Raw genomic sequence first — 15,189 nt, 5'->3', positions numbered from 1 at the left:
TTCTTTATACAATGACTATAACCAGAATAAAATTAACAATATTTTTTTAAAGAGAGATCCTCTTCAAAAGCCACCAGCTTTCTGAGTAGCTTATGAAGTTAATGAAAAATTTTAAAATGTTGATAAACTATGCATAACATAAAATTTATCATTTTACCCATTTAAAGTATACAGTTCAGGGCTTCCCTGGTGGCGCAGTGGTTGAGAGTCCACCTGCCGATGCAGGGGACACGGGTTTGTGCCCCGGTCCGGGAAGATCCCACATGCCGCGGAGCGGCTGGGCCCGTGAGCCATGGCCGCTGAGCCTGTGCTCCGCAATGGGAGAGGCCACAGCAGTGAGAGACCCGCGTACCGCAAAAAAAAAAAAAACCAAAAAAACCCCAATAACTCCCATTTCTCCCCCACCGTAAACCCTGGTAGCTGCTATTCCACTTTCTGTCTCCATGACTTAGACTACTTAAGGTACCTCCTATAAGTGGAAGCATACTTCCACATACACAAAAGCATGTCCTTCTGTGTCTGGCTTATTTCACTTAGCATAATGTCCTCAAGGTTCATCTGTGTTGTAGCATACATCAAAATTTCATTCCCTTTTTAAGGCTGAATAAATAGCCCATAGTATGTATGTACCACATTTCATTTTATGATGCTAGCTTTACGTTTTACGATGTGAAGCAGACTTTAATTTTTAAGCATGTCTGAAAATCAAAATGATCAGCAGTCCATATAACTGAAGGATGTATATCAACTGAAGAATTAAAAACACCAAATCGTACAAAATAAGGGGAAAAGTTATTTTACACAGAAAGTCAAATTTTCTACCTGCCTTAAATCCACTAAAATCCACAACATTGAGCCATAGTTTGCAACAGGAAAGAGTAGCAGCGCTACGTACTGTAGTAACGGTGAGTGGCCGAACTCAGTTATCTGGGACCAAAGGCATGTGTGTCACTTTGTCTTGGCAATTAAAAAGGCTCCCACAGGGCTTCCCTGGTGGCGCAGTGGTTGGGAGTCCGCCTGCCGATGCAGGGGACACGGGTTCGTGCCCCGGTCCGGGAAGATCCCACATGCCGTGGAGCGGCTAGGCCCGTGAGCCATGGCCGCTGAGCCTGAGTGTCCGGAGCCTGTGCTCCGCAACGGGAGAGGCCACAACAGTGAGAGGTCCGCGTACCGCTAAAAAAAAAAAAGAAAGGCTCCCACAGCACTCAGAACAGCTGTGGCCTCGGAGGGAGGGGCACCAGAAACCTCCTGGGCTGACGGAAACCCTCCATATCTTGCCTGGTGTGTGGATTATGTCAGTGTGCATCTTTCATTTGTCAGAACTCATGGACCTGTTCATGTAAGATCTGTGTACCTCACTGTAGGTAAACGATACTGTGATTTTTAAAAAGGAAAGAAAAACAGGTTCACCAGCCTCCTCCCCTGACAGAAGACATATTAAGCCTAAAAGCAATTAGAGTAAATAAGAATTTTAGAAAAACAAAAGTGGTTCCGCAGCTCAGCTACTGACGCGCGCTGCCACCGACTGCTTAAGGCCCTTTAGTGGATCTTCGGAACTCAGTCCAAGCTCCTTTCTCCTCGCTGCTGAAACACTGGTTCATCTGGGGAAGACGTAAACACTTGGACTAACTACCAACAGTGTCAGGGAACTGCCCAGGTTTGGTAAGCAGCCCAATAGGTGTGAGGCCCAGGTGGTGTTGGCACGTAAAGGTGTGGGCCTCAGTGTGGGAGGAGGGGAGGTAGGCCCTGACCTCAGGTGGGGCTCCAGGTGATGCAACGCTGCGTGGGAAAAGGGAGGGGGTGCGAACCATAACCCATCCCAAGGAAAAACCACAGTTGAATGTGAGTCCAGAGCAGAGAAAAGACCCTTCACTTCCTATTTTGGATCGGGCTGGTGGCAAGGGTCTTTTCAGTTGCTTCTGCGCTGGTCTTGGCTAGGATCATGAAGAGGTGAAAGTTACCTCTTTCTTATGAAGCGTGGTTACTTGTTACTCTGCTCTGCGCTGTCTGTCTTTATAAAATGTCAAGTTTAGGCCACACATCGTGGGAGACCGCCATGTCCCAGCGCATTAACTTTCCTGCCAAACCATTTAGAGCACTCAGACAATTTGTTTTTCTTTTTTGTAATCTGCTATTTTAGATTCTCCACACTACCATTCCCCTGTATTGAAATGCATGACCCAGTGGCCAACAGATCTCGGGGCTGTTTATGGAGCAGCAGTAAGAGCATAGCTACTTCTTATCATCCCGAAGACAGCTTTGAAAACACAAAGCAGCCACACCTAAGACAACTGGCACATGAGAAAACGACAGTCCGGGACTCAAAACCTTCTCTAGACTTAATGTTATATTTCTAAAAAAACTGAGCGGGGATTCTGACTAGCTTACTGATGTGGACTCATTATTATTTAGTTGAGAGAACAACCAGGAGTGACCAGCTTTCACCATGTAAATGTTCTTGCTGGACCACAACCCGGAAAGCTTCCTGACCCAAACTAATCCTTTCTGTCTCTCTCACAAAATAAGCTACTTTTAGTTCTCACGTCCTGGGAGGATTACGGCCACAAAGCCAACTTTTGCCCTCTCTCATTCTTGCCTCGGCTTTCTCCCTAGAAAGCCTCGCTAATCTGCTTTTAAAAACATTCAGCTTTTCAGCCATTTAATTCCAACTGAATGTCCTGAGGAGCCTCAGCCTCACCTTTCTAGTCACCCTTGAAAGTTCTTATCCAGGGAGTCCCACTTTTGCTTTTAACTTCCTCCCAGCCTGAAGTCACAGGTCCCCACGGCCAGCCGCAGTCCCCATCCAGGTGGGATGTGCCCAGACAAGGTACAGGAAGTGCACTGGGAACGTGGGCTTGGAGGTGCCTCTCGCCTCCTTGTGCTGGAGAAGAAGGAGCCATACACACAGCCCCTCCCCCCGCCCTGAGGTTGGGGACAGAGATGTGGACCCACGTTAGTAAGCAGAATGCCTATTCATACTGGCAAACCCATCTACAGAAAGGCAACCCTGTAACAGTGCTGGGTGTCAGACTCGTGGAAAGCTTCGCTGATCTTGTGATATCAAAACCCATAAAAAATGTAAAAGCCAGCTAGGGCCCGTGAGCTAACTTAGACCAAAATGTACTCTTCCCACAAGAAATGAAGCTGGTCCATCTGTCCCTTGGGACCACGTGGCATTCCTGGACCAGCTGTCCAGGCTGTTTTTTGATAACTCATTATCTAGGAGAATAAATACCACCTTTGCCCTGACAAATAACTAAGTTCTTTCCCTTGCCAAGGCGGACTTGGAAAACATTTTTGGCATGGAGAAGCAGCCATATAGAACCAGAAAGCTGTGATGCGTAAGTCTTTACTTGACTAACTGTAGTCTTGGTCATTTTAAGCTCATTTGTTCTCAGCATGGTGAGCGGTACTTCGTTTTTGGCATAGCCACTGAAAGATTCCCAAACCACAGAAACAGAAAAATTAAAACAAAACAGAAACAAACCTGGGGTTTGTATGGCTTGATATGAAGTCTGCTAATTTCCCTATCCTGTGACTCTATTCTCATCTTCGCAGATGGGTGGTATCCACTTTGGGGACAGGAGAATTTACAGAGAATGAGGCAGGGGTGACAACCTCCAGATAAGAACTGCCTCTATGTGGTTTACTGTTCATCGCCATGACCACAGACTCACTGCGCTACTGCAAGTACTGAGTACCCTGCCGTACGTTATCACAAACTGCAGTGTGCAATCAGGCATCTCGCTCTGTGATGCTCTGACTGCAAAAGTGTTTCATGTATGTTTTCTCAAATAGGACCTGATTTGAGAGCAGGGCCTGTGTCAAATCTGGCAACACTTCCCTTATACAAAGGTCACTTACCTGACATTGACTCTAGAATCTCTCTAGAACAGAAACCAAAGTAGGGCAGGGCAGGAGAGCTAGTTTAACAAAGTGTATACACTTTTTTCACAAGGGAGACCTTCAAAATTATTTATTCTTCATTTTTTCATGGATTTCTAATGGATTTTAGTTTGGGGGGCCCAGAGCAGACCCAAAGCAGAAAATCAAAAAGCAAGTATTCAACATTAGCTATTTTTATTAATTATTATTTTTATTTTATCGGTCGGTGCCAAACTCTTTGCTAAGTTTTTTGAGCACCACCTGTCAGTGGATATCCTGTCAGCTGACTGCCAGTACAACATTCACACGCCACCAAAAAAATGTTCGTTGAGTTTTGCATATAGTATTTATCTAATATGGTAGAGAAAGGTGCAATACAGATTTCTTGTACTACAAAAAGAAAAAGAAAACCAGTGATTTGCATTTCAAAGGATGAGCTTCAGGGACTTCCCTGGCGGTCCAGTGGTTAAGACTTGGCCTTCCAGTGCAGGGGGTGCGGGTTCAATCCCTGGTCGGGGAGCTAAGATACCACATGCCTCGCGGCCAAAAAACCAAAATATAAAACAGAAGCAATACTGTAACAAATTCAAGAAAGACTTTAAAATTGTCCGCATCAAAAAAAAAAACTTTAAAAAATAAAAAGGATAAGCTTCAGTTATCAAGAAAATGCACTCACAGAGGTAGCTCATATCTAGATAATTCTGCAATAAAACAGGGTTTTCTATATTTCTATGACATTGCCACATCAACTAATAAAGTCATAGGTGTTAAAAAAAAACACTGGATTTAATTTTTTAAATGTAGATATGACCCAAGTCACTCTGGTGTAAGTTTAAAGAGGTTTATTTATTTCAGAGCAAAAAGACATGGGAACCAATTACTGGCCACTAAGATAAAACTGGGCTTGTCACATCAAAAAAGTGAGATGATGCTATAAACGATATTACTTGGTACGCTTTTAAAACTGCTTTTAAAGAATCAGATGTATAACTAGAAAGAGATTTAGATATCGTCTTGACGTAAGAAGTATCTGATTGTCTTTTGAAGGAGATGCTTGGGAAGACGTATTCTGACAAAGTAGTAGTTAGGCTAGTCATCAAACCACCTCAATAAATAAATGAGTAAAGAAACAAACCGCAGAATTATACCTCTGTGGCTCTAGAAATAATCTACTTACCTAAGTGCAGTGAAAGAGAGGTACTTTAAACACAGATGTACATCTAAAGAAAACTGGGAAACACAGTGGAGAAGTGAGTATCAGTTGGACTAAGGAGGTCACGGTGTCCTTGACTAAATACGGACTGCCAGTGACCTCATTTTCTATGTATGAATGAGAAGCAGAAACAGGCATCAAATTATGCTAGGCATAAAGCCCAAGGCAGTCAGAGAAAACACATTATCTACTTATTACACAGAGATGCTCACTGAAACTTTATGTTGGAAAAAACAAACAAAAAACCTCAGCATTTAAACAACAGGGGAATATACAGCAAAGGAAATTACTGTATGCTCATGCAATCACATATTATACTGCTATTTAAAATCACAGTTAAATACTTTTAAGTGATATGGGAAAAATGCCTCTGTGTTCTGTGAAATATATATATATATATATATATATATATATATATGTACACACACATATGTATATCCTCATTTATGTAAAAAAAAAAAAAATTGGCAGGAGATACCCAAAACATTAAAGGGGTTTTTTCTTCAGAGTCGAATTAGAGGTATTTTTACTTTTTTCCTCCATTTTTTAATACATAACCAAACTTTAAATGGTATATGTTACTTTAATAATTAGAAAAAAATAAATGTTGTTTTGAGATTTAGTCCATTAATATAGAATAGATTGGAGGAGAAAAAAGTCTCTCACCGACCGTTACTTAGAAACTTAACCTGGGATTTACTTTTCTGTCTGTAAGTACTTTGGAAAGTGGAACATACAATGGACACTTTTGTTATTACTTAGGGCAAGCTCTGCCTGGGGAGGTCTCTTCCATCACTTAGTGACCTTGGATGACGAGTCCCTGCCCAGTAGTGGCCAGTGCCATGCACAACATTCACTTAAAAAAAAAAAAATTCCTGTACCTCCTGGAGACCTTTTTTTAAAGGGGGGTGAGGTGGGGGGCATTTCTCTACTTAGTAGATGAGGACAACATTTATTAAGCTACTTTTCCTGGGCTTCTCTCTCTCTCTCTTTTTTTCTTCCCCATTTTGTGATGTTAGTAACTTGAAACCCTCTTATACTGTGGAAGCCTAACTCTAGGTTTCTTAAGTTAGAAAGGAGGGCTGGGGAAACATGAAACATTCCTATTATACATCTTACTCTAGTAATCAACAATCCATATGCAAAACTCTTCGTTCACAGATAAATCCCTTGGGTCTTTGATCTATTATATTGGACCCAACCAAATTCAGTGATTCACTCAGGGTTACCTGAAAGAACTCAATCTCGTGAGTGTCAAAGAGTAGACTGCCTGGCACTGAGCAGAACACATTTCTTCTAAAGTGAGAACAACTTCAACTTTTTCTCTTTCAAGTCTTCACAAGAGCTGTCCTTAACATTTTAAGTGTCATTAGGTACCTTATAAAAAAAAGATCACTGATTTATTCTATATAATTTGGTGAACTTGGCTTTTAAGGAATTCAGGGACTTTGTACCAAGTTTAATTTTAAACAGAAATCACAGTCCTTTGAATATGGTGAGATCAAATGGACATTTGCAGACCCTTCTGAAGAAATACATTGTATTTCTTCAATGTATCTTCATATCTTCCATCTTTCTTTAGCAATCTATATTGCTCTAATGATAAAGACTAAGTGATTTCTAAATAATTTTGTGAAGTGTCAGTTGTTTCTTATCTTTTTTCCTCTCTTTTAACCAAAGGCTATGCCAACCTTGCCAAAATAAGACACAGCATTGATTTAATTAATTATCTGGATAATTTGGCCCTTCTGACATGACCCTCTTGGTCACAATCTCCCTTTTCTGAGAAGCCTCGTTATGATTGGCTTACATCTGTTGAGTCTTTAAAATTCAAACTATGACAGCTAAGATTACATTTAAGCCAAGGCTGGAACCCGAAAAGCCAGAACTTACTTCTAAATGTCTAAGAACTCCTGGGAGTGGCTCTCAGTGTGCAAGCAGAGAGCAGAGTGGCTAAGGGCCAGGAGGATATGGCCGGAGCCCCGGCTCTGGCCTGCACTGCCTATGTGAACTTGGACAAGGGCTTTAACATGCCTAGGCCTCTTATTCTTTCCTCATATATAACACGTGCTGAGATGTTACAAGCACATACTAAGTGCTCGATGAATGGAAGCAATGAATACTTTTGCTTCTCAATCTGTAAAAATAGAAATAAAATGCTAATTCCACATATACTCAACTATCATCAAGTGTTCTACACACCTAAAGGGTTCTACAAACATTGTTTTAGTTTCTGCAATAAGGGTGTATTCTCATTTCTTCCATGGTGCCTATGCTTAATATTAAAAAGCAGGTCATTTTATTCCATACAGCTTTTTTTTTTTCCTTTTTTCAGTGTAGAATTCAACACTTGCCTCCACCCCCCAAATTACCGCCACCATCAAAATTGAAAAATGTGATGACAGATTTCATTAGAGTAAATATTCCATAATATTTGGGTTTCTTTCCTAACTGGCCTATAACATTACAGGGAAAGCTCTACATAACGGATAACATTCACGGAAAACATGAGGAGGCCCTGGACGGGCTGTTACAGGCTTCTTCACAGCAGCCCCACACGTGACACTAATAGCTCTGAGATAATGTGTAATGCCTTCACACAGTCACATGTGCTGCTTATTCAAATTTCAGTGGAATCTTGCCTATAGCTGGGTTTTCATTTTAAAGGTTCTGTCCACATTTCCAACAGAAACTACAAACTGAGATGTTTATTATCATTAAAAAAAAAAAACCTCATCTAGGGAACATTTACAATGATTTCAGTATCCTTCTGTTCTTGACAAGTTAGAGACTTAAAAGCTAATGAGCTATTTTATTTTTCAATTTGGGGTTTCTTCAACATCTCGAACACCCGTGAACCAGGGACTGTTTTGACCTTTGGACTCCCATGTCACCTAACCTACTTTAGAATTAGTAAATTACTGAAATGTGAATCACTGTTCACTCATAGCAAGGTATAATATACACCTGCCCACTCTGAAAGAAGAACGGTAGAAACCTACATGTGTCCATCTGTCCATAGAATATGACAAGACTCCACATTAAGAGCTGCATACTTTCAGAAGTCTACCGTAGACCCGTATTTGTATATAATAGGTTCACTGTTCCTCCTCTTTATTGTGCCTCAAAGCAGTTGGGGTAAAATGTTCTTTTATTCATGACCCACCTATGACCAGGTCACTCTTTAGTTCACATTGCAATTCTTTCCCTCCAGTTTAACAGTAAGAAAAAGTAAGTTCTGTTCTTTGCACCCTGCCCCATTTTGCAAAATTATCATCTGATACTGGAAGGCAAAGCAAGGTTTTGGAAACATATCAATTTCTTCCCTCCATCTCCCCACCCCTAACTCTGATAAAATATCTCTACCACCAGGCAGCGTGTAGGCTCATAAATACACTGGTGCTTAAGGGATAAGGACCTCAAAGGACACTTACTGATAAAACTTGCTTCAGTGCAACAAGACAACTCTTCCAGCACTTTGCTTATGTCACCTATGACAAGGAGCTTAGCAACGTCTCAAGGATGAGTGTGAATTACTAGATCCACTAGGATAGACCACCTGTGTAGTCGTCTTTTATGTCTAGCTTCCCTTTTGTGACCTCAGGGAGACCCCTTTCTTTACACTCAAATCAAATCCTTAGTTATGTCACCTTGCATTAAATCAAGGCAAATGTGAGGCAATACTGTGGTATGTTTCAGGCCATTTAATTATGGCAAAGAATACTCATTTCTTCCAGTTATCCCTATAATACACATACACACACACACACACACACACACACACACAGCTGCTACATTTCAGGGAGAAGCGATCAGGTGAGCAGCCTGGGCTTTCTGACAACCTTTGGGGCAGCTCCAATTAGATAAGCTTTAAAACAGTAAAAGGTTGAAGTGAATACACAGCACTTGACTCATCTAAAATGTGCAGTGTAATAAGTATTTGGGAGCTAAACAGTTCCAATCAATCAAAAGTTCTGAGCACAGAGAGACAAATGCAAGCAGATATTCATCAAAAGAAGGAGTCAAATGAACCCCCTTCCGAAAAACTGTTTGGTTTTTGAAAACTAAAGGTACATCGAGATAGGTGCCTTTTCTATACAAACATCCTTTGAGGTCTCTTGACTTAAAGGAAAAGAAATAAGAGTACTACAACGTCAGGAGCTGCTCAATCACATGCCGGGGCCAGTTCCGACCCCTGCCCATCAAGGTGACAGGCTGCTGCCCTCTTCCCCCAATCCTCTTCCCGGCCTTAAAAATGCAACTGCATCCCGCCGCAGGCCTGCGAAAACGGGCCGCACGGGCAAAGTGCGGAGTACCAGTGCCCCGCTGCTGGAGAGGCTGCAGCGCTCGATTTGCAATGACGCCACATGGAGAGAAATGGGGGAAAACATGAAGAAGAAACAAGGATGAGAAGGCAACAAACAAAAATGTGCTCCCCTTCTTTAGTGGTGCAAGATGGAAAGAAAGGAAAAAAAAAAAAAACAAACCCAAACTAGAGATGGCCAATGGTCGGCTTATCAGGACACATATGGGACGCCTCTAATCCATACATGAGCTTAAAAAAAAAAAAAAAAGTACCTGGGAAATCAACTTGGACACTTTCTAATACAAAATTCTCCCCATGATCACATCACCACAGACTCGGGATAAATAAAAACCCCAGCACTCAAGCTATTAGAGACTAGAATTTACTTACAAACCAGAGGTTTACATAATCACAAATTACATAATACTCCTGCACTAAAAATCCTTCTGTAAGTGAAGCTCCAAACCCTCCGGTCTTTTAACGTTTTCCAGGGAGAGCTGGAGAAGTCTGCGGAAGAACTGGGGGGAGGGGGAAATGGAATGCTGGAAAGTCATTGACAAGCTGTCAACCCAGCCAAATGTTCCAGGATAAAAAGAGACTCGGAGCAGGTGACTCTCCTCTGTCCCCATCCCCTGCCGCACGGGCGTCTAAGGCCAAGGCAGAGGGAGCAGGGCGCAGGGTGCGGGGCGCGGCCGGGGCTTACCTGCTCCCCGAAGTCGATGGCTATGTTGGTGATGCCCAGGGGCACCAGGAACCGGATCAGGGGCCAGTAGTGCGTGAGCGCCGGGAATTTCACCATAGTCCCCGCCGTGGGCGGACCCCACACACATCTGCCGCCGGGAGGAGACTCTGCCGGGAGGCGCGGGCCGAGCAGGCCGGGCGGGGGCGCGGGCGGACTGAGGCCGGGACCGGCCGGGTCTCAGGGCGGCGGCGGCGGCTCCTCGTCGCGGCTGCGGCGCCCTCTCCGAGCGTGGCTGCTCTAGCAGGAGATCCGCAAGCTCAAGTCCATCCCTGCTGCCCTCCCACACAACAAAGATCTGTCGGGAAAAAAAAGAGGAGGGACGGCGGCGGCGGCAGCGGCGGCAAAAGGTTCCGCTGACAGCCGCTCCATTATAAGCGCTCTGGGGCCCGGAAATAAATAACCGCGCGCACGAGGAGGCGCCGCCGCCGCCGCCGCCGCCGCCGCCGCCGCCGCCGCCGCCGCCGCCGCCGCCGCCGCCGCCGCCGCCGCCGCCGCCGCCGCCGCCGCCGCCGCGCAGAGGAAATCAGGGGCGGGCGCGGAGGCGCGGACACCGCCGGCGGCCAGGGGGCGGACGGCGGGCTGGGGAAGGGGCCGGGCCGGGCGGGCGGCGCCCTCCTTCCCTCTTTCCCTCCGCCGCCGCCTGCGCTCGGCGCGGCCGCGGGGGGCGCTGCGCACGCACAGGCCGCGGAGCCGCCGCCTCCGCCGCGTCCCGGCGGCGCTGGGTGGGACTCGCCGCGGTGCCCCTTGTCGACCGAGGGGCGGCGGCGCGACGTTTATGGGGAAGCGGGCCGGGGCCGGCGCGTGGCCCGAAGCCCGAGGGCACCGCGCGTGGAGCCTGAGGGGCGGGCGCACGCAGAGATCCGAAGGCCCCGGGGCAGCCCGGGCTCCCTGGCCGGGCCCTGTCGCCCGAGCCCCGCGGGGCTCGGGCCTGGGGTCGCCGCGCTGTCCGGGGACCGACCGGGGCGTGTGGGAGACTGGCCGCTAGGGCCGGCGAAGTGAGCGCGAATGCGCGAGGAGGGATCGGGGCGCGCTGGGGCCGGGAGGGAGCGGGTTTGGGAAGCTCCCACTGCCCGCCTCGCGGGCACCGCGCCATACCCCATCCCCGGGTGGCCGCCTCGAGGCAGGCGGGGACGTGAGGAGGAGACCGCTCCGGGAGAGGACCTGCTTGGGGCCCACCTGGACAGCTGGGGGCCCGGGAGAGATGGAGGCGTCGCTTTTGGCGGGCGCGAGAGACCGAGCAAAGGAGCATCTCTCTCAGGGTGTCCAGGGGAGACGGGGACCGCATCCCGGAGGTAAATGCGAGGAGAGCCGCGGGGACCGTCCCCTCAGGCGCCCAGGCTGGGCCGGCCGGCCTTCGGGGTACCCAGACGAGCCTCCAGCGGACTCTGCCTACTGTGAACTGAGATTCTCCTCAATGCACCGCTATTGTAAGCAAGAACAACCAAACTCGAAAAGTCTCTTTTCAATATAGAAGGAGAAAGAAAAATCTGTTTTACAGTACTTGCCCCAGTGATTTCAGGGTTAATAATAGACATGCTGAGTGTTTTACCTAAACTGAAGAACAGTATGGCAGGCAGCAAAGCCAGCATCCATCTCTGCCCCAGCGCGCTGTGACCAGAGGGTCGAGGCCGCGAATGAAAAGCGCCTCAAGAAGGGAGAGAATGCGTGAACATCATTGTACCTAAAAGGAGGGTAAAAGAAGGCCTCGTGTGCAGGTCTGGATTCACTGATGTGTGACCTGGAGGCTCGCAAAGGTCCCAGGACTTAGAAGGAGCTGTGCCCGGTTTAATGTTCTGCCTCTGGAAATTAATGATTTTTGAAGGAGGGGTCGGCAAGTTATGTAGCCTGTCCTGCTTATATTATTTTGAACTGCCCCCTCACAACGCATCTTTTAAAGTTTACTGAGCATAATAAATTAATTTATTATTAAAAGTAATAAAGTGTGCACCCAGGAACGAGCCTATTACCTCACATTTCGCAGTGTAAAAGTGGTGTTCATAGTAAGCATGAGATCTCCACCTCCTGGGTTCAGGTATTTCACAATTATTAGAAAATATTAAATGTTTTCCATATTTTATGCCTTTAAAAGACCTTTTAAAATTCCAAACAGAGCAAGGCCTTGAGAAATAGGAAGCTAATTTACCTCATAGCTCAAATCACATGCCCTATAATTAAAATGAAATTCTGGTAATTATTTATTGTGTTAGATTTGTCAAATAGTATTATTTAAGCGATGTCCCAGCAAAACAGGAAGTTCTTGGGTACAGGACTCTGCTCAATAGCAAGTTCCTGAAAGGTGTGTTTTAATATAGTTGGATCTTGTTTTAAATATACCGAGACAGCCTATTTAAAGGAATTCTCAGGGAAGGAGTTTTTTTCTAGAGCAAATATCACCTTATGGTTTATCCATTCTGTCGACTAGCAATTTTACTTAAAGCAATCTCATTACACTGACCTTTGTCTGGAATGTGGGGTTGATGAGGTTCTCAGTAGACCTTCAGGAAGCCCGGTTTGCTTTGGTTGGTCCCTGAACAAGCACCAGCTTCATTGCTGGTGCTGATACAAACGCACACCTTGGTCTTAAGAAGGAACGGTGAGAAAGTTCCAGTGAATCAATGAGAGGTCATCATCCTTGTTTGAGTATTCTAAGTGTGCTTTTGTAAAATAACTGATTTAATAGTGTCATCTTTGATTCTGGCAAAGAGCACTTTTTAGGTTTGAAAGGGCTTTGCATTTCAATCACACGATGGCAATGTGGAACTGAATGGAACAATTAATTACTTTTTTTCTGTCAAAGTTTAAAAATCTGATAGATTTCAAAGGGAGTTTTGGACCTTTCTCTCTCTCTCTTCCTCTTTTTAACTTAGCAGTTGTTTGAAAAGATAACTCCATAATACAGGTGATGGTAATGAATAGGAAGTTTTCTAAATTACCCGGAAGCCAAGAAGAGATCACAAAGTCATTTAAATTAGATTCAGAGAGTGTTATCTTTCAGAGGGTACAGCTTTACTTTCAATGTACAAAGTTTTTAGTTTAGGTTTGATTGCTTTCAGCCAAAGACCATTACAAGATCTACAGACTTTATATTCAACAGTGTAAGAAAAAATTATGTACCTATAGGAAAAAATGCTGGAAAATAATATGGTCAACTATTAACGGTGGTTAGTTACAGCTGCATAGTGTTATTTTCATTTATACTTTTCAGTATTTAACACAATGGGCCTATATAAGTTTATAAAAAGAAAAAGAGAGTTTTAAAAAAATATTTACAAAACTTCCTTAGAAGTACAAGTTAGCATTGATTTCAGAGCATGGAAAAAATTACTCTTCCCAAAACAATTTCATAGATGACTAGCAATATACTATGATTTTGATGCCTAAAATTATTAATGCTAAGTTTTGAACACGCTAATGTGAAAAGAGAAACTAAAAGTTACATATGTGTCTGATTTACTTTTTTCTGTAATTGATCATAAATGAATATGTTCAAGTTACCCTGAAGGAGCTTCTGCTTCAAAGGACAGAATGAAAGGTCATGTTTAAGATCATCCAATTCTACAACTCTACAACTCAGTGTTCTTGATTTGAGGAGCCCAGTGGGATCAAATTGGAAACATAGCAGTGGACTTGGTCTGGAAGCAGTTGCCATAAAGATTTGTGTAAGATTGACTTCATAGAATTATCTACACTGGTCACACAGAATTATCCCATATCATGTATTTAGTATAACCAACTTATTTAACAGATAGTTTTTATGGAAGATTTAGTCCCAGATGTTGGTGTCCAGTTTTGAAATGATCAGTAAGATAGAGTAGAGTAGACTCTACTCCAAAATACAGTAGACTAGATATAAATTCAAGCCTTGTGGTCCTACAGCTGGGCCTAGTGAACTGTTACTACATGGCTCACGGTGAATGCAGTGAGGGGGAGCTTCTGATTCAGATTACTTAATTGTGTTCATATAAATATTGTCCTATTTCATGAAGTCATGATTTCTGCTCATATCCAGGCTTCCAGAGAACAGAAAGAGAAGTTGTTTCCTTCCCCAAAACTGCAAGTTTTACTTTGGCCATCTCTGTGTCATTCCAGCCCAAAGCCTAGTTATAATTTGCTTGGCCTAATTATCAAACCCAATTTTATACTCTCAGCATATCTCAACAGTTGGAGGTAGGAGGTGAGTGGCATGGGTAAATTATCCTGAAATCGAACATTTGCTGTAGATAAGCTAGAATTTGCTAGTTCAATTCTGTCAAGAGTTCTAGTTCTCCAGACTTGTGGTTGCCAAGAGGATGGGGGGGTGGGGGAGGGATGGATTAGGAGTTTGGGATTAGCAGATAAAAACTATTATATGCAGAATGGATAAACAACAAGGTCCTACTGTAGAGCACAGGGAGCTATAATCAATATCCTGTGATAAACCACAATGGAAAAGAATATGAAAAAGAATATATACATATATGTATATATAACTGAGTCACTTTGCTGTACAGCAGAAATTAAACACAACATTGTAAATCAACTATACTTCAATAAAGTTTTTAAAAAAGAGTAATAGTTCTCAATTTTAATAAATTCTTTAATAATATTTTTAAAGGGACCACACAGATGCTTCAAAATGTTGTGCTGTAAAGAGGAATGGAGAAGATTTCTACATACTAGTATGGAGTGATCTGCAGAATATTTTGAAAAAAGCAAGGTGGCAAACCATGAAATGGTATGCTATTTGGGGGGTAAAAAGGGAGAGAAATATGACTATGGCTCTGTGTGCCTGTGTGTATTTACTTATATTTGTGAAAAGACCACTGGAAGTATAAATAAAAATTATTCAAATGTTTATCTATGGGGGAAGAAGAAAGAGACCAGCGTGGAATAGGGACAGAAGAAGAATTTCTCTGAATGTACCTTATTATCTAATTTTGGCTTTGGAAACATTTATGTTTTACATGTTGAAACATAAAATTAGATCAAAAGAAAATAATTATGGACAGCAGATAGATAAATCTCATGCATTTTGTTTGTTTATTCCTCTTTTATTCTGAGAAG

The 15,189-nt window shown here is 43.8% G+C and overlaps 1 protein-coding gene across 1 annotated transcript in view; it reads right to left on the bottom strand.

Annotated features, from left to right (window-relative positions):
- ANKH (ANKH inorganic pyrophosphate transport regulator) overlaps nucleotides 1–10,620 on the bottom strand; it is a 142,780-nt gene extending 132,160 nt beyond the window's left edge. Inside the window, exon 1 of the mRNA XM_032629246.1 lies at nucleotides 10,108–10,620. Coding sequence (XP_032485137.1) covers nucleotides 10,108–10,203 — 96 coding nt within the window. The 5' untranslated portion in view covers nucleotides 10,204–10,620. The remainder of the gene's footprint in view (nucleotides 1–10,107) is intronic.
- Nucleotides 10,621–15,189: the final 4,569 nt, after the last annotated feature.

This window comes from Phocoena sinus, chromosome 3, assembly GCF_008692025.1.
Source record: "Phocoena sinus isolate mPhoSin1 chromosome 3, mPhoSin1.pri, whole genome shotgun sequence".
Lineage (NCBI taxonomy): Eukaryota > Metazoa > Chordata > Mammalia > Artiodactyla > Phocoenidae > Phocoena > Phocoena sinus.
The sequence above is the reverse complement of the archived record's forward strand: the minus strand, read 5'-3'. Positions and strand labels throughout refer to the sequence as shown.